General features: G+C 39.8%; 2 protein-coding genes across 7 annotated transcripts in view; both read left to right on the plus strand.

Moving 5' to 3' along the window:
* Positions 1 to 519: 519 nt before the first annotated feature.
* LOC310691371 (vomeronasal type-2 receptor 26-like) lies at positions 520 to 10,643 on the plus strand (the record flags this gene model as incomplete). 2 transcript variants are annotated; one of them, XM_083471149.1, is made up of 4 exons in its annotated part: positions 520 to 1,644; positions 2,227 to 2,454; positions 4,094 to 4,220; positions 4,718 to 5,619. In XM_083471149.1, the coding sequence occupies exons 1-4, from the start codon at positions 808 to 810 to the stop codon at positions 5,617 to 5,619; spliced, it is 2,094 nt and encodes a 697-aa protein (XP_083327275.1). In that variant the 5' UTR covers positions 520 to 807. The 2 variants fall into 2 exon arrangements, 1 of the variants encoding a protein (XP_083327275.1); XR_014518483.1 differs by lacking the exons at positions 520 to 1,644; positions 2,227 to 2,454; positions 4,718 to 5,619 and adding an exon at positions 10,277 to 10,643 and having other exon boundaries at positions 4,033 to 4,220.
* Positions 10,644 to 12,742: 2,099 nt separating this feature from the next.
* LOC310691346 (extracellular calcium-sensing receptor-like) overlaps positions 12,743 to 20,271 on the plus strand; it is a 168,182-nt gene continuing 160,653 nt past the window's right edge. Inside the window, exons 1-3 of one of the 5 annotated variants that reach the window (XM_083471098.1) lie at positions 12,743 to 12,865; positions 15,451 to 15,544; positions 15,900 to 16,026. In XM_083471098.1, the coding sequence (XP_083327224.1) occupies positions 15,476 to 15,544; positions 15,900 to 16,026 (196 nt within the window). In that variant the 5' untranslated portion in view covers positions 12,743 to 12,865; positions 15,451 to 15,475. Of the gene's footprint in view, positions 12,866 to 14,476; positions 14,599 to 14,813; positions 14,897 to 15,450; positions 15,545 to 15,899; positions 16,027 to 20,271 lie in introns of those variants that run through there. The other 4 variants (XM_083471096.1, XM_083471097.1, XM_083471099.1 and 1 more) reach the window with 4 other exon arrangements.

Genomic DNA, 20,271 nt, shown 5'->3' on the forward strand with positions numbered 1-20,271 from the left:
CTAAATAAGAATGGCTGCAATACCAGAAAAAATATGTCACACCCCCAATCTCTAACACACACCTCAAGGACATCCCAAAGGCCAATGATGGGAGAAGGGGTTTCTTCATCACCAGCCATAACACCATATGTTAATGTTTAGGGGGAAAGGGCTTTCAAATTAAACATACTCTGGAGGTATGAAAATTGCAGATATAATCCAGTTATGCAGGAGAATAGTAATAGTACTGAGCAGCTGGCTCCAATGTGAAATAAATGTTCATATGATGTCTAAGAAGTTTAAAAAGAGGAAGCAGAAATGGCAGTTCTGCTTTGTGCTGGGATATGTGCATTGTGAAGGTGACAGAAGCTACACAAAAGAAATGTTGCAATTCCAACCCAAGATGCAATTCTGACGTGGCTGCAGTAAATAATATCTAAAGCAGTGCAGGGCAATCCTCTCTTTAGGGCATGGTGTGTCCCTTCAATCAGTTATATCCTTCATAAAAGTCCCTACCAAATTTTGCAAGCATGAATAAGCTTTTAAAAAATAAAGATAAAATAGGAACATTGTTCCTCTCTGCTCAACAGAACAAATGCTTAACAAGCAGGAATTGGAGAAGATTCCAATTTTCACCCAATCTGCACCTGTGTCATTTGTATAAATGAGAGAGGGCATGCAACCCCTGGTGGGTGACAAAGGGCATGTCTGACTAACAGGATTCACCACAAAAGGTATATTAAAAGTTTGAAAGAACAATGCAAATATTACAGTGTCTCATCTCTTCCTCCATTCCCTCTTTAGCTTATTTATGGCTCTGCTCCAGTGATGAATGATAAAAGCCCAGGGCTTCCCTTCTACCAGATGGCAGCCTCAGAAGCCCTTCAGTATGAGGGAATTCTCTCTTTGCTTCTGCATTTCAGGTGGACGTGGATTGGAGTCATTGCAACAGACAATGACAATGGAGAAAGATTTGTGCAAACCATTTCCCCAATGTTTACCAAGAGTGGTGTCTGCTTTGCATTCCTAGGAAGGATCCCCAATTTTAGTTTTATTTCTGAAGTTGATGACATGCTACGTCAGGGGGCAATAATAAGCCAGAAAATTTTTAGTAGCAAAGCTAACGTAGTGGTTGCCTCTGGAGAATCTTATTCCATGGCAACTTTTAGATGGCTTCCATACATTTCAGAACATGATGACATAAAAAATAATGTTAAAAGTAAAGTATGGATAATAACAGCCCAGGTTGAGTTTGCTTCATTTGTCTTTCAAAGGTACTGGGATTCGGGAATATTCAGTGGCTCTATAGCCTTTGAAATTCACTTTAGAAACCCACCAGGATTTTATCAGTATGTTCTGCACAGAAACCCTTCCAGCACAGATGGGGACGGATTTATCAGGGACTTCTGGCAACAGACCTTTGAATGTGTATTGCCAGATATCACTGCAGACAAGGTGGAGGGGAATATTTGCACCGGAGAAGAGAAGCTGGAGAGCCTTCCTGGATCCCTTTTTGAAATGAGCATGACAGGCCACAGTTATAGCGTCCATAGTGCTGTCTACGCCATGGCCCATGCTTTACATACCATGTTCGCATCCAGACTCAGACACAGAGGAATGGCGTACAGAGGGAGAGGGAAGAATCAGAATCTACAGTTTTGGCAGGTAAAGGCTGAACATCCTCAACTCGCAAAACCCAAAATTTATGATTCTGCAGACAGAGTTGGTGATATTGTGCTGCTTGCAATTGGCAGTAGACCTTATAGGGAAGGGAAGTGATGGTTGTGTCCTTCTTTGAGCAGGTACTGCCCTGTGTTTGAGCATAAAGCATTTGTATGAGAGAAGCTTTGCAGCTTAATGAGATCCCATGCCATTCATAGATAGGAAGCTGTGGTAACGGTTGAGAGAGATTTTCAGCATCCCCTCTATCCCATATCAAACAAATCCTTCATTAGAGCAGGTGTAGCACACCACTGCAGTGTCTTATGTGATGTTCAGGGAGAGGGATGGAGGGAGAGGGGGGGGACCTCACTACCTACACCTATTTAACTTGTGGGCACTCAGAGAAGGATTGTAAGGAAGACTGAGAGAGATGCCTGTGTGTGAAAGAAAACTGGTTGAGTCTCTCCATGATTGGACCTGAATCCACTGACAGTTGACTGAATCACCCCCACCATTTCTTAATCCTCCGCCCTGCATTAGACTGCAGTCTTTTCCAAACAATTGCCTCTTCTGCTTTCAATCTAGCTCCATCGCTTTCTGAGAAGCAAATCGTTTAACAATACATCAGGAGATGTGGTCTTCATCAACCAGAATGGAGAGGCAGCATCTAGCTTGGATATTATCAATTGGATTATATTCTCCAACCAAAGTTTGCACAGAGTGAGAGTTGGGAGGATAAATCCTCAGGCTTCACTAGATCAATCATTCATCCTTGATGAAGATGCCATCACATGGCACAGTTGGTTTAACCAGGTAGAGTTGCATTGTTTGCTAATTCAAAAGAGAGTCAGTTTTGAATAAACAATCATTATCCACCAGCATGTTTTCTCACTCTTTTCTGAGCTGCTGTTGAGGAATGGTATATGACCAAAGCATCCAGGTACCAGATTAAGAGCCAAAAGCTTACTGCTAGAAGCCACACAAAGAATAAAGGCAAATATTTTATTAAGGGGGTTACAAAACAGAAGAACCATTTTACTACAAAATACAGTTAAGCAAGTCTAACAGTGTGAACAGACTTTAGGAGGATCCTAGTTCAGATGAAAATAAGAAAAGCTAGGTTTTCTCACCCTAATCCCAACCATTCACAGACCCTACTACAAGCTACATCCAAGCAAATGTGGTTTATGCATCACACAATTCATCATATGAATGTGGGTCATTAGGTCCAGGTCAAATACCAGTTTTTCTATGAAAGGGCCTGGAGACAGGAGGGAAGGTTTTCTGTCAGTTAAATAGAGCCTCTGGGTTCATTTCCTCATCACAAGAGGGTATACATGCTCAGAGACCATGAAGCTATCATCTTCATGATCATTTTCACCTTGAAGCAAACTTACATCAAAAAGTGCACACAAGTGGTAAGTTTGACTAATTAAATGGATTATTTTTTTCCACTAGTAGACTTTAACCAGAATCCTAAGTATAAAATAAAACTATTGTAAAATAAACCAAAGAAATTGGGATTGCTTTACACTTATTAAGTACTGATTTCTGACTGAGTGAAAAATGATGTATGAATTGATAAGCCCCAGGAAATTGTCTTTCCTGCTAGAAAGTTGGGGAAAGTATGCATAATAATACCAGAGGAAGAAACTAAGAACAGACAGCAGCAGGTGCAGGAGAAGACTCATCTTCTCAGGGTGCCAGTGGAAGAGGTGGAAGGAGAAGTGGTGAAGAATGAGAGAGTGAGGGAGCGACATGAGAACAAAAGTTGTGAAGAGCAAGAAGACAGAGCATTAGAAAAATGAGTTATCTCAAAATATGTATTCAAAAGCATTTTCTTTTTAACATGCTCAGAATTGTGTTGCAACATGCCAAGGAGGGTCTTAGGGCTTTGATAGCTTCCTTCCAATTCATGTATTTGTCCAGAATATTTTTGTATTGGAATTCACAAAGATTGTGTTCCTCAAAAATTAAAAAAACACCAACTATAATACCACCCCCATTCCTAGTAGGGTTTTCCAGCCACTCTGGGTAGCATTTTCGGAACTCTTCTCCAGGCAGCATCTGATGGGTCCAAGAACAGATGTACTCACCAGCACCGAAATCAGTTCTAGAACTGTCTACCAAGTGGACAAAATACTCAAAAGTAACAATTATAACAAAAATAACAGGGAAACTAGAATAACTTCAAAGTGTACCTTAATGGACAAAGCAATCTTTGCAGAACAGATGGGGCACCGCACATCCTAGAGAAATATAGAGGGAATATCACATAATTTCAAACATTACTACTATTAAGAAGAAAAGAAGCAATGGCTCTTTGTATAGCCATTACACATTACTGAAAGGCTGTGTCAGTTTAGTAACATAGGGAAAGTCCCAAGAACATAAAAGGTTCCAAACTAATTAGTCTCCTGATGAACCTTCTGCTGTTTCATTTATGGATTAGATTCAGCCTCTTTCTGTCTGTACTGAGAGATGTCTTCCAGGATTCAGCAAGAAAGTGAAGGAGGGACATCCCCCTTGCTGCTACGATTGCATCCCATGTGCTGAGGGGAAGATTGCAAACCAGGATGGTAAGAGAAATAAATAGTTAAATAGATCCAGACTCAGTACTAAGCATTGAAAGGTGCTGTAAGGACGGCTGACTTAATTTTCAAAAGAGGAGATGATCTACTGTGTGTGAGATCCTGCATCTTTGTGATCATTGCCCTTCAGATAATCTAAATATGCTGATCTAATGAGAATGACTATGCATTGAGAGTAGTTGGATGGTATGTGGTTCAAATCAAATCTAGAAGGGGATTTTCATTCCTTTTGACTTACACAGGCTGCACCCAGGCTAGTATAATGATATGTTCCAAAATCATGAGGAGGAATGGCCCTGGCTCTGCAGTTTACAGACCAATATCTTTGAACAGATTAAATGCAACAATACCACGTTACAGAGCATCAGGCAGTATTAAACATGTGTTTTAATTTGAGCAGAGCTCTTTTGTTCTCAGACGGATAGTCAACATTTCAGGAAGCTGACATGATATGAACTAAAGGTCATTTCCTTATTTTTTTCCAGATATGAATGACTGTAATAAATGCCCAGACAAAGAATATCCAAGTAAGAACCGTGATCGATGCCTACCCAAGGATATAAGCTTCTTGTCTTATGAAGAACCTTTGGGCATCAGTTTAGCCTGCTGCTCTCTTTCCCTTTCCTTGATCACAGCTCTGGTACTAGGTACATTTATAAAACACCATGACACACCCATTGTCATTGCAAACAACCGAAACCTCACCTACACTCTCCTCATCTCTCTCCTGCTCTGCTTCCTTTGTGCATTGCTCTTCATTGGCCGACCTGAGAAGGTGACGTGCCTCCTCCGGCAAACAGCTTTTGGTATCATCTTCTCAACTGCTGTTTCTTGTGTCCTGGCAAAAACCTTCACGGTGGTTTTGGCCTTCATGGCTACAAAACCAGAATCCAGGATGAGGAAATGGGTGGGGAAAGGACTAGGCCACTCCATTCTCCTTTCCTGCTCCATAGTCCAAGCAGGCATATGCACTGTGTGGCTGGCAACCTCTCCCCCATACCCAGATGTGGACATGCACTCCGTGATGGAAGAAATCATACTCGAATGTAACGAGGGGAGTGTGGCAATGTTTTACTGTATCCTCATCTATATGAGCTGCCTGGCAACTGTGAGTTTTGTTGTGGCTTTCCTCGCCAGGAAATTACCGGACAGTTTCAACGAAGCCAAGTTTATCACTTTTAGCATGTTGGTCTTCTGCAGTGTTTGGCTGTCCTTTATTCCCTCCTACCTGAGCAGCAAGGGAAAATATATGGTAGCTGTGGAGATCTTCTCCATCTTAGCCTCTGGTGGTGGGTTGCTGGGTTGCATCTTTTCCCCCAAATGTTATATAATTATTCTGAGGCCTGAGCTGAACAATAGGGAACAGCTAATAAGGAAGAAAAATTAAAGAAATAATAAATGTCCTTTGCTGTATCTTCTGATTTTTTTCTTTGTGAGCAGTTGGATATTTGCAAGCACGTGTTCAACAGCTGCCTTATATGGTTTTTTCTAGATGTGTTGATTGTTGGTAGCCATTCATAAATATAGAATATTGCATTCCCGCCGGAGAAAAGTGTGAGCTGGGGATTAACCTCTGATGCTCTGAAAAAGGTGCCTTAATGCTGTATTGTTTTTAATACTTGATTGGAAGCAACCCAGAGTGGCTGGGGAAACTCAGCCAGAAGGTTGGGGTTTAAATAATAAATTATTATTATTATTATTGGGAGACCAAGAAGCTGTCAGGTCCCAGGAATCCTGACAAAGTTAAGTGACATGACTGGAAGAATCAACTTCTCACCCCCAAAACACATAAAAACCCCGAGGGCATGGGGTTTGCCAAAGCCTCCCCTTTGTAATTATCTCTGAGGTGGCTATAATTTATGACTGAGAATAGTTTTTCTCTTTGCTGGTGGAAATTTACATTCTGTGATTGAGCTGCTTTCTGGCTTTTAATAGAAGGGAAGAGAAGTCGATCATGAATGGGCTGAAGTCAGAATAAAATGTATGCGCTAATTAAAAATGTTTTAAACAGGCTTCCGGTTCTGGGTGCCTTGATGGCGCCAGCTCCCACCATAATGGGAGATCATTGGCAAAGATGAAACAAGGATGATTGAGAGTAATTAACCTTGCAAACTTTCTCCCATGATGGGGAAAATGGGCTGCACTCGCAGTTCATCTCGGTACCTGGCTCCCTCTCCAGCATGGAATGCGGGAGGCAGGGAGGCACTGAGTGCAAAAGGTATCCCTTTCTTGTTGGTATCCCTCCTATGACACCATTAAGGAGCAGAGGTTCTTCTGTTCATTACAGATTATTTAGTTACATAAATGACTCAGCAAACCCACCAAGAATACCAAAAACCTTTTTTATGTAGCAAGTGAAGATGAGGGGAAACAGGAATACAGATATGGATTACAATTCCAAACAGAACTAAATAAAATAAAATGGAATAATTTTTAAAAGGCTTGGAATTCATAACAACTGGGTGGAGTTAACTTTCACTTTATCTCTGGCTGAGCGGAGAAAAATTGGAGCTTAAGGACTTGCCAAGGCTTTGCCAGGTTGCCAGATCACTCTTCTGTGAGTAATAATAGCTATGGGGGTTTTTTTTGCTGGACGGAGAAGGAAGAACCTGGAGATGTGCCAGGGCTTTGGCGGGGAGGCTACTCCTTTTCCTAGACTGAAAAGAAATGGTGAAGAGCAGTGACAGAGCTTTGCAACTACACCCAGAGGTGTTGAAAAAAGAAGAGATTTCTTTAGAACGACATCGAGACAATGCCACAAGGCATGATGGGGATCAGGAATAACCAAGATAGACCTATGATTTGGCAAGGACAAAGGGGAATAATTTGGTTAAAATAAATACCACACACTGGAAGAATAAAGGAGAGCTTCACTTGCAGATTCATAAATTATTAAATGTGTCAACACGAATTGAAGTTAAAAAGATTGTAGTTTTGGATAAGGGATTATTATTAAGATTGGACTGTAAGTGGACTGAATAACAGTTTGGAAGCAGAATTAAAGGGAATTATTAAACCTTGAAATTTAGCACATGGGGGGCCACCTAAATTGGGTAACTGGCTATCTGATTGATTGGTATTTGAATTGGTATTGTAATTTGGTATTGATATAATAAAGCTTACATTGGATTTTTGTAACTGAAAAATAATTAAAAATATTGCAAAAAAGGAAAGGGAATGTTTTAAACAAAGGAGTTCTGTATGCTAAGAAATTTTATTTTCTTCTTTTTATCAGTTAAAGTGTAGCCAAGAAATTGAAAGTAACTTTACCACTTCATGTTTCCTCTGTGGGAAATAAAGGTGTTTAATTTTGTAAGAGTTAACTCTTTGAAAATCTCAAGGTGAAGATGGGAGATTTAATGCATATTTATTCACCATTTTAATCATCTCAGCTCTGAGCTCCTTCACTTGCTCATCCAATAATTGCTGCATGATGCGAACACTCAGTGGGGATGTTCAACAGTATATTTGCCACCCTAGCAGTCTCTGCCTTGAACACTTGTGTCTCTCTCCTTATCAGAGGAGCACATTCCTTCCCACAGTTTCCCACAGATTTCAGTTTCACTTTGAAGCCAGCACTTTCACAAAAGGGATGAAGCGTTAAAAATAATACAAAATGAAAAGTTAACAATCAGAACACCTTTCCCTATTAATAATCTTTCTTAGTTGGAAATAATAATAAAATGCTTTTTGTTTTGTTTTCAGCCTGTTAAAAAGGACCTCTTCTTAAGCTAGCTGTCACCTCACATACCAAGCGAAATTTCCAATTAGCAGACGGATCACATGTCATAATTTATCACCATCCTTAACCACCACATAGTTCTATCTAACAATGGAGTGTCAACAGTAGATGACTAGCCAACCATCTTTGCTCCCAGAAGTCTTCACTCTCTTGGTCTCCCATTCAGAATGACTCTGAGAAGACTTTTGCTGAAAAGCAATAAACATGTTTTCTTTAGTAATTTTGCAAAGAATCTAGAACACAAGTCAAGCGATTACCTCACCTGTAATTATCCCATTATTCATAATAGCATCCTTCCCATACCCTCAGGACTTATCCTGGCCATATGCAAAGGAAGGTCTCGTTAATAACTATTCAGAGCTGGTTATATAGACACACAGAGACTCATCAGTGTGGTGACCCCTTTTTATATATTGTACTATTCTGGCTTTGCATCATCTGAGGGAGTGACCATTCAAGTCAGGCTTTGCTACTCAGGATCATTTGAAAGCAATGGCAGAATAGTTAATTTTTTGCCAGAAATAAAGAATCCCTTGCAAGATGGTAGTATTTTTATTGCAGGTGGTATTACTGCCGCTACAGGGTTTGTGCAAGTTTCTTCCTCTTCCTCTGTGTTCTGTCAGAGAGCCAGTCCGTATTCTTCACAGATATTACCAGGCAGGTGACCTCATCGTTGCTGGTATTATTTCTCAGATCTATATCTTTTCAAACACCATGACCTTTGAAAAATACCCAGCTCATGAACTTTCAGATGACCATATGTAAGTAGTTGAATTTTTAAAAGCCATGTTCTAAAATGATGATATTCACAGCCAACCTTGTCCTTGGAGTTGGACTTCCACTGGATATACCCAGTGGGGTGGCAAATTATTGGAGTTTCAGTGGTTCTACCAATTCATTTAATCTACCCCCATTTGATCTTGTGTTTACGCATGTAGTTCTAATATTTGTCTGCACATGGCCATCCTGTTTTGCTATGAGACACCATGCGTAAGTAATGAATTCATGCAGCACGGGAGTTTAGCAAGCCATTTTTATTTCTCTTCTATTTTTGATGTTGCTGGCAGATTTAAAGTGGTTTGACTGCAATATGAAGTCACATTTTGAATGGCATCTTTAAAAAAGAAATCTTACAATTCACTTGGGGTTCTGAAAAATTCCCATATTGATTAAGCCTGTAAACAAAGATATAAGAAATCAGAACAAAATAGGTATTTTTTCAAGACATCTTAACATAAAGTGATTTTAATTCAAAGGGCACTGCATACATCCAGTACATGAAGTCATATGGATGTTCCTTGTTTATCCCCCTCTAGTCTGCAGGATTATCCTTGAAGTTTCACCCTAGTATTCTGCCTGACAAGATAGCTTTTCTAAAGATATGTCTATCACTGCTGAATTTTCATGATGATTTTTTAGGATAAATGCAACATGATGTGATCATGCAGAAAATTAAATTAGGAAAAAAGAAATGACAGATTGCTTCATCTCTAACACACAAATACACACAAAGAGAAACCATGAAGGAGTTGCTAGGGCTGTGCAGCAGATTCAGACAATGTTTGAATCTTGAAATGAATCAGGCAAATTTGGGTGGACCTGGACTTTGACTGAGTTAGGTGGAAGCAGCCCCAGACTGCCCCAGGTTGGGTCTGGCCTCTAGGAAGCCTCTGGGACAGTCAGAGTCAAGGTGTCAGGTGTCTTGCCCAACAAACCCTATCATAGAATATGATTTTGAGAACAGGAGCAGCAGCAGCTGGGAAGAGATGAGTTCAGGGATATAGTATATTTTTTTAAAAAAAAATAGTTTCATATGTTTTGTGTCTTTGTTTCTCAATTGATCCTTTTACGTGATTTTGTATGGTTTCGGTATTTTATGCATTTTGACTGGCTGTTATTTTTATTGATTATAGATTGGTATTTCTTTATTGTGATTGATGTGCAAACTGTATTTATTATTGACTGAAGTTTAATTTTACTGTTTCCTATTAGATTCCGACGGATTGTTGAATGTTGCTTTGTTTGATATAAATTGTTTATTTTAAAGTTATTGTGACTTTTATATTGGATCAGATTGTTACTATTAATGTTTGATGTTTTATTATGTTTTCCTGTGTTGGGAGCCAACCAGAGTGGCTGTGGCAACCTAGCCAGATGGGCAGAGTACTATATAGATTAAAATTATTATTATTATTATTATTATTATTATTATTATTATTATTATTATTATTATTATTATTATTTTCCCTAGATCTAATCTTATGACAATATATTGTGGTGCACCCTTCAACTCTCAATACAGGATGATGACTCAGCTCTACCAGCAAATCCTAGCCTTGGCATTTGCTGTAAAGGAGATTAATGGAAATCCCTGTGTCTTGCCCAATGCTACTCTCGGATTCCACATGTATAACAGCCATTTTAGTGAAAGGTGGACCTTTCAAGCTTCAATAGAACTTCTCTCAAGAAGGGCCAAATTCATCCCTAACTACAAGTGTGATGCTGAGAATACTCCAGTTGCAGTCATTGGAGGACCAAACTCTTATATTGGTCCAAACATAGCACCTATCCTGTGTACCTACAAGATACCACAAGTAAGATTTATATGTGGAAGATAAATACACATGTTTAAGAAACATTTTGAACTCTTGCATTTCAGACATTATGCTATTGTGCTACATTTTATCTTCTAATTTTCCTGTTTAATACGTAAAGCCAAAGATACAAATTGTAGAGTGAATCCATATGCTTTCAGGACAAAAGAGTGATTTCAATTCTACAGACACTTTTACAGATTCAACAGAAATTATGGTCATGCTTGTCTTAGACTATATCCGTTTTACAAGAAGGTGTTTGAATGTGTCTTCAATAGGTTCACACAGTAACTTCAATAGGTTCACACGTGTGCTAATGATACTTTTACAATTTTTTGTATACATCACAAATCCATAGTGAGGGTGGAGAAGAGGATCTAGCTGGTGGGTCACACCTTGAGTTTCCCCATTCCATAGACCACCTTCATAGGGACAGAGGTGCCCATCTGTCACCTGATATTTATCTTGTGGTTTCAAGCAGCTTCTTCAGCTTTCCCATCCCTGATATAGTCTATAATGTGAAACCTTGGAAATGTGCTTATGGCTTGTCCAAGATGGCATGTTGGGCCAATATCCAAGGCCTGGTAGAACAGAGGTTTCCTGCTACAGATCTGTAGTGTGCAAAGTGAGAGTTTAACACAATTTAATCTATTAAAACCCATAACTATACTCCATTCCAAGATATGTACCAAGCTAATTTGAATCTAAAGAGAATTCCCAACATATGAAGTCCCCTCATATGAAATGTGTGTACTTTTAGCTTGGCGAGGTAAGAATAAGTAGGTGTGCATTCAGTGTATTCTATATTGTTTCAAGGAAAGGTTAGAGAATGTCTTCCATAGCTGATTCTATGATCTTAATTTCACTGAGAAAACTTTGAGGCAAGTATGTCATAGACCAGATTCCTGATGATATGAGGATGGCACAAGGCACTTTTTTTTTAAAAAAAATTAATTTTTATTAAATTTCCAATTAACAGAACAATCATATCACATTAGTTTCAAATTATACCAATACATAGTAAACTCCAAATATTTCCAAATATTTAGCCAAATTTTGTTGGGGGTACCCATGTTTTGAGCTCAGAAAGGGTCCAATCCGCGGCAAAGGCACATTTGCAGACTTCCGTACCATACTTGGTTTTGTCACAATGAATAGGCACCAGAACATCAGTAGAAAGGCTGGCCAGAACAAAAGCACTCAGCTATTTTATCCCGATGCCTATCAGCCTGTTTGGTTTTATCACAAATTTCCAACAAGTGATCCACCATGTTGAGTAAACTTACTGTATTGCCTCCTGCTTATCAGGCATATTTTCTAACCCTGTGTCACATTTCTAAATTCATATTAGAAGTGGATATAAGCTAATATAATCACATGATTTTCAAATATAACCCAAATCACTCTCTTTCATATCCCTTTAACATTTTTGAAATATTATTTAGCTCATATATGGTTCTGCTCCAGTCATGAATAAAAAAACTGAAGGGATTTTCTTCTACCAAATGTTCCCAAATGTGAACCACCTATATAAAGGGATTCTCCAATTACTCTTGCATTTTGCATGGACATGGATTGGGATGATTTCTCAGGATGAGGACACTATAGAGAAGTTTAAAGAGGACATGTTCCCATTGTTTTCCAAAAAGGGCATCTGCTTTGACTTCATAGAGAAATTCCCCAAACAAACTTCTTCCAGTGATTTTGGTGACATGCTAGAAGAGGGCTTGAAATCTATCAAAGTTGTTATGGAAAGCACTGCCAAAGTTGTGGTTGTATATGGAGAAATTCAGAGTATAATGGTAATGAGATCAATGCACCAGCTTTTACAATTTGCAAATATATCAATGAACATCCAGACAAAAGTCTGGATTATGACAGCTCAGATGGATTTCACATCATTTCCAATCCAAAGAAGTTCAGACATAAATTTCCTCCATGGTGCTATATCTCTTGCAATTCACTCAAAGGAGGTGTCAGGATTCCATAAATTTATTCAGCATAGGAACCCTTACTCAGAAAACAATGATGGTTTCATAAAGGACTTCTGGGAAGAATCATTCAGCTGTACATACCCCAATTCTTTCATGGACAAGATGAACAAGAAAGTCTGCACTGGGGAGGAGAAGCTAGAGACCCTTCCCGCATCTGTTTTTGAAATGTCTATGACAGGAAATAGCTACAGCATCTACAATGCTGTCTATGCAGTGGCACATGTATTCAGTACAAGGCATTCATCCCAAGTCAAACACAGAGCAATGGCAGATGGAGTAAGATTGGACCAACAACCATGGCAGGTAATGTCCTGCTCACACTTTTAAAGATTGGGGTATGCTCCCATATTTGTAGGTGCAACCAGTGGGGTACGAAGGGGGGCAGAGGGGGTGGGTCGCCCCAGGTGCCACCCGGGGGGGTGACAAGATGGGCCACTGCCTCCCCCCAGCTGTGGGGCAGCAAGGGGTGCGTGCACAGTCAGTATGGGCACCGCTCACACAGCATCCATGTGGGCTGCCACTTGCACACTGTGTGCATACAGGCTTTCATATGGCTGCCGCAATTCGCCCCACCCCTCGACGTTCTGCCCCAGGTGACGGAGAGGGTCTCTTCGTCACTGGGTGCAACAACTTCCCATTGCATGCATCTCCACCCAAGACCTCTAGCAACTATTCGCTGATTTTATGGCAAGCAGAGATAGGTGAGACTTAGAAAGCTCTTTTCAGTTTAACTCAAAATTTCTCTGGTAGAACAAGGGGGGGGGGGAAACCTGATGTATGAGCTAGAAAAAAGTATCATTTCCTTTCACCAATTCCTGTCAGTTGTATCCACTTGTATTCCTGGGAGTTGAGTGAACACATTGAGGGGACAAACACAGAAAGTTGAGCAAGAATGCCACATCCTATGAAGAACCAGCTGCTTGCCCCTTCTTTGATGATTTTCACTTCGAAATTGATCCAACAGGCCAATGGCCAGTGTGGTGTAGTGGTTAAGAGCGGTAGTCACTAATCTGGGGAACCGGGTTCGCATCTCCGCTCCTCCACATGCAGCTGCTGGGTGACCTTGGGCCAGTCACACTTCTTTGAAGTCTCTCAGCCCCACTCACCTCACAGAGTGTTTGTTGTGGGGGAGGAAGGGAAAGGAGAATGTTAGCCGCTTTGAGACTCCTGAAGGGGAGTGAAAGGCGGGATATCAAATCCAAACTCTTCTTCTCTTCTTCAAAATTACGATGATGATGATTCATTTCATTTCTGTACCACATCTGGGAATTCCCAGACATTTCATCTTTTGTGGGTCCTACATGCCCATCTGGGGGGAATTTTATATGGGCTGCTGCTCCATGGCACTGTCTCAATTCCATTCTTGCTTCTTATGGGCAGCAACCCCAGACATTTTGCCACCTCCAACAATAAAGTTAGCCAGAGCATTATTATGCCAACTCTATAACCAATCCTGAAGATAGAGTAAAATTCTTGTTAGTTGATGCAAACCCACGTATTACCCATGTGGTAGCGGTTTTTGTGATGAAGGCCATGAAAGCCAGGGAAAGATTTATGGATGACAATGTAAAGACCCCTTCATCGTCTGTTTAACTCATTGCTTGTTTTCCCTCTCTTTCTATTTTGTGGGATGAAGGTATTTGTTGGCATAGTATCTAATGAATTTTAATATTTTTAACTATCGTTGTGTTGATGTTTGTGTACAGGCATGGTCCTCACAATAAACGGATTTGTTGTTGTTGTATTATTTTATTTTATTTTATTTTATTTTATTTTATTTTATTTTGCACCATGGCCTTCTGTGCCACCTAACATTTCCCTTCCACCAACCATGCTTTAGCAGATTATTGATCTTTCCATCAGCTGCTTGTGACATCAGCACTGGTTCTTTTGCTACAGCCTTTCCATATTAACCTAGCAATGGTATCTTATGTGCATGTGTTTAAACTATCTCTTCAAGTCTAAAAACCAAGAGGAAACCTCAAAGTTTTCTCTCCTTATTTTAGTGAGCCCCTTTTCATTTTAGTGATTATGGGGTAAGTGGGTAGGTGTGGATTCTTCCATTTTTTTTCTAGGGGAAGAATTACTGGAAACACAGAGGAGAAAGCACATTTTCATAGGTGCCAGAGCATCCCTCCTGCACTGTGCTGTATTTAGAAAAAGGGAGCGGGTGGTGCTGTGGTTTAAACCACTGAGCCTCTTGGGTTTGTAAGGTCAACAGTTCGAATCCATGCAATGGGTGAGCTCCCGTTGCTCAGTCCCTGCTCCTGCCAACCTAGCAGTTCAAAAGCATGCCGATGCAAGTAGATAAATAGGTACTGCTGTGGCAGGAAGGTAAACAGCATTTCCATGTGCTGTAGGACGGTGTCCTGATGCGCCAGAAGTGGTTTAGTCACGCTGTCCACATGAACCAAAAAGCTGTCTGTTGACAAAGACCGGCTCCCTCAGCCTGAAACGAGATGAGTGTCGCACCCCATAGTCAAGTTTTACTTAACCATCCAGGTGTCCTTTACCTTTACTTGGAAGGGCATATGTCATAATCAAGCACTATCTCAGGGCCACTGTGGGAAATAAATACATCTCCTGGCATTTTAGTTCATTTACTTTCATTTTTACCAGGATTAGCCTACATACATCCTTTCAAGGAAACATAATCCAAAATCTTTATGTCTGATAGATTATAACCTTGATGTGTATTTACATCCTTTGCACCTTTTAAGTACAGACTCCTATTTTTTCACCCTCATAAATTAGCTCCACCATGTTCTCAGAAGTATTTCTTTTAACAACAGTGTGGAGGAAACAGTTTCCTTTGATCAAAACGGGGAATTATTTGCTGGATTTGACATTATAAACTGGATCACATTTCCAAACCACTCCTTCCTCAGGGTCAAAGTTGGAAAGATTGAGCCCATGGTTCACCAGGACAATGTCTTCATCATTAATGAGGATGTCATCGTATGGCCCAACCAGTTTAAACAGGTAGTAACTGTGCACATTTTGGGATTTATTGAATAATTTCCTCAATGTTCAAAAAGTCACATTGTCTCCAGATTTTGTAGTGGATTTTAGAATGCTGAAGACAAATCTACAGAATTCAAGCAACACTGTCATAATGCATATTTTGTCTCATGTTTTCTTAATGTGGGCAAAGGACTCCAGTTATAGGGAAGTTCCCCACATAAACACAAACACAACATGCACTCAAGAATTCATTATATTTCCTTATGTCATTATCAACCCATTCGTTCACTGCAGAGAAATAATAATGAAATCAAAGCTCCACAACCTGTTTTTGGATTTTTTTTAAAAAAACTACTTTATCATTTATTAACAGATATGCCCCATTTCCATATGCAATGATCACTGCAGTTCAGGTTATAGAAGAGCTAAAAAAGAAGGGATGGCATTTTGCTGCTATGATTGCTTTCCATGTCCAGAAGGGAAGATTTCAAACCAGAAAGGTAAGGAATGTTATATGTAGATGTGTTCTGTTCAATAGTTGCCACCTATTTAACAGATGAATACTATTTATTTTATAAATAGATTGGCTACAATCCAGCTTGCTCCCATCAGCCTTTTAAATGCTTAAATCAATTGCTCTAACATTCAAAATTGTGAAATGGTAGCACACACAAAGCATATGTAAAGGGTTAATGGCAAGAACCGTAGAACTTTGTGACGTCATACACTCTGTGGCAGTTATGGCAGTTAGTTGAACAGTCTTAGTTAGAACAGGAGGTTTGTTTTGTGCTGCTGCTGTCTGCCTAAGAGTTATCTGAAGAAGTGTGCATGCACACAAACGCATATACCCAGAACAAACTTAGTTGGTTTCTAAGATGCTACTGGACAATTTTCTTATTTTAGATAGATTAAACCGTTACATAGATTAAACTGCTAGCAATCTAAGTATCACCTACCTGCATTGAACATAACAATCTGCAACTGCAAGAATACTAAGTCAAAGTTATTTGTTCTTTAAACTTTATACAGAGAGTATCTTGTGTAGTTTTTATAGGAGGGCAAATAGAAATAATAAAAGGGTCAAATGATCCAGGGCTGTCTTCCACATATTTCACATGAGGTAACTTGGGTGACTGAAGAGAATATCAGACAAATTCATAGATGATAAGAATATTAGTGGGTTGGATCAGTTGAAACAAAAAGACTGTGCAAGCCCCAGTCCCGAACACACAAATCACAAAGTGTGACACCTTCAGCCTCTAGCAGGATGGCTGAGATTTGTTTATATTTCTAGATTTCTTGGGACCCATGAGAAAGCAGAATTTCTATTATAATTACAGTGATACCTCAGGTTAAGTACTTAATTGGTTCGGGAAGTCCGTTCTTAACCTGAAGCGTTCTTAACCTGAAGTGCACTTTCCCATTGAAAGTAATGGAAAAGTGGATTGATCCATTCCAGACAATAAAAAACACCCCCTAAAACAGCAATTTAAGACAAATTTTAGTGTCTAACGACCATTGATAAAAGGCAATAATCAATGTACTGTACTATGAAATAAATAAGACAGTATTGTAGATGAAAAAAATTAAAATTTATTTTTTTCTTACATGCACTGATTATAGTCATTGTTTGGATGGGGGCTTTTATCCATTTCTGAAGTCACACAATCAACCAGTGGCTGAATTGGGCTCCACATGATCCCCAAAAGAATGGCAGAAGGCAGAGTCCCCCAGAAGTCCAACAAACGAAGGAACAAAGCAGAGACAAAGGCACAGGGCAGACTCACGTAAACAAATCCCAAACCTGGCTAGGTGCTACACCTGGGGATGGGGCAAGGGTTGGTAAAGGACTTTTCGGCCCAGACTCATCTTTCTTTTCTTAACAGCTTCACTGTTCTTGGTCTTCGTTAGGTAAGTGCTTCTTACCTAACTTTGGGGCTGGGATGCGACCTCCTGGGCATCCTCCTAATGTCAGGGCCTGGCTCCGGGCATTCGCAGAGGCCTCAGCTCTCGCTGCTGGAGCCCCAGTCACAGAGCCTCCGTAGGCCCCACGGATGTCTGGGATTGCTCTGGGCAGTGGTGAGGCCTCCAAGAGCTTGGAACACTTACTTCCGGGTTAAAAACATTCGTAACCCAAAAAACCGTAACTCAAGGCACTCGTAACCAGAGGTACCACTGTACTACAAAATTAACATTTGATATTTCAAGTTCACTACCCACATTCAGGAACAGAATGCCATACTTAAATATCATATTATATCTATTTTTCATATTTGATTTCAGACATGGATGATTGTTTTCAATGTTCAGAAGATCATTATCCAAACATTGGCCAAGATGGATGCCTCCCAAAATACATAAGCTTCCTGACTTACAATGAGCCTCTGGGAATTATATTGACCACATTTGCAGTTTTATTTTCTTTAATCACAACTTTGGTTCTTGGAATATTCCTCAAGCACCAGGACACTCCCATAGTCAAAGCCAATAATCGGAACCTCACCTATGTTCTCCTGTCCTCTCTCCTCCTCTCCTTTCTTTGTGCTTTGCTATTCATTGGCAAACCAGATGAAGTGACATGTCTCCTACGACAAACTACTTTTGGTGCAGTCTTCTCAGTGGCAGTTTCCTCTGTATTAGCCAAAACCACAATAGTAGTTCTAGCTTTCATGGCTATCAAGCCAGGCTCTAGGATGAGGAGATGGGTGGGGAAACAACTGGCAACCTTTATTGTTCTTTCCAGCTTCCTTGTTCAGACAGTTTTTATTACTGTGTGGCTGGCAACCTGTCCTCCATTCCCAGATGTTGACATGCACTCAATCAATGAAAAAATTGTTCTAGAATGCAATGAAGGGTCAAATACCATGTTTTACTGTGTTTTGAGCTTCATGGGTTTCCTGGCTATTGCCAGCTTAACTTTGGCTTTCCTATCTAGGAAGTTGCCTGATAGTTTTAATGAAGCCAAGTTTATCACTTTCAGCATGTTGGTCTTCTGCAGTGTGTGGTTGTCTTTTGTCCCAACTTACTTGAGCACAAAAGGGAAACACATGGTGGCTGTGGAGATCTTCTCCATCTTGGCCTCCAGTGGTGGCTTACTGTGCTGCATCTTTCTCCCAAAATGCTTTATCATTTTGCTGAGGCCAGAACTGAACAGCAGGAGACAACTAATACGAAGAAATAAAGAATAATCAAGTACCTCATCAAGTCAACCAACACACCTGTAATCTTACTGATTTCAATTTCATCAAAATAATTGATGATTGACGGATATATTCCAATTCACAAATGATGTTTTTTGAGTTGCAACGAGTGATATAAATATGCAGTTCTCAACACACTGGGTGATAACCATTGTTACTCATACTCAGAGTACATCCACATAAATATAATCCATAACTCCCTTGAATTTAATGGGCATGCTCTGAGTATGACTTGGATTAGACATCACCCTTTCAGAATAATATGGGAGTACATTATAATTATTATTGCTTTGAAGTACTTCCATTTTCAAAAATTTTCTAAATATCAATAGCTCACTAAAAAGAATAAAAGAAGGGGCCTAGCATCGATCTCTCTCACTTAAGAAAAGGCTTTGGCTGAGATATGATAAACATGTTTTCTTGAAAATATTGCGCAGCATCTGTGATTCAAAGTAAGTGATTACCTGTCCTGTAATTATTCAGAATTACATCTTCTATCCTGCCCTAGGGTCCTCTTCTGCCCACATGCAAATGATGAAACTAAGACTGGAGGGTCTTATTAATCACTATGAACTCTATTTGGTTGGGTCTATAGACATACAGAGACTCATGAGTCTGGCTTTGAATCAGCTGTGTGAGTGACAATTCAAGTTAGGCTTTGCTGCTCAGGGTCACGGGAATGGCAGTAGCAGAAGAGGTGAACTTGTGCCTAAATAAAGAGTACCTTTCAAGATGGTAGTGTTTCGATTGCTAGTGCTCTTACTGTTGGTGCATGGGATGTGCAAGTTTCATCATATTCCTCAATGTTCCATCAGGGTACCCGTCCCTATTCTTCACAAATATTATCAGTCAGGAGACCTCATCATTGCTGGCATTATTTCTCAGATCTACATATTTTCAGATACCCTATCCTTTGAGAAACACCCATCTCAGGAATTTTCAGATGACCATATGTAAGTAGGTGCACGTTTCATCCAGATTTACTAGAAGTCAGAATAAATAAAAGCACCTTATTGAATTTTGTCTTCTGTAGCTGTATTAAAAAATTGATTTACCCATTTCAAACACTCATTTCTTTTATTCCAAATTTTATTGAAGAATTTTAAAACATTTACGAAGCATAAAATATTGGCTTACAGGACAAACACTTGTACAAATGTCCAGTCTTGCCTGCAGACATCCACGTGGCATCAAAACAGGCTTGAAACATGTATTACATTACAAATTAAAATTCAAAAATTCATGAACCAGTTTACTTTTACACGCCTGTGAAATGTTAGATTACAGCCTGTTTTGTACAATATCTGAACTGATACTGAATTGAAAAGCGGTCTATGTTATGGTCTGAAGCAGATGAACCTTGATGCAGCATGTAACTCTCAATACAGGGTGCTGACTCACCTCTACCAGCACATCCTGGCCTTGGCATTTGCTGTAAAGGAGATCAATGAAACTCCCCAGATCTTGCCCAACGTCACCCTGGGCTTCCACATTTATAACAGCCATTTCAGTGCAAGCTGGACCTACGAAGCCTCAATGGAGCTT

This window comes from Podarcis liolepis, assembly GCF_965112155.1.
Source record: "Podarcis liolepis genome assembly, chromosome: 13".
NCBI classification, from domain to species: domain Eukaryota; kingdom Metazoa; phylum Chordata; class Lepidosauria; order Squamata; family Lacertidae; genus Podarcis; species Podarcis liolepis.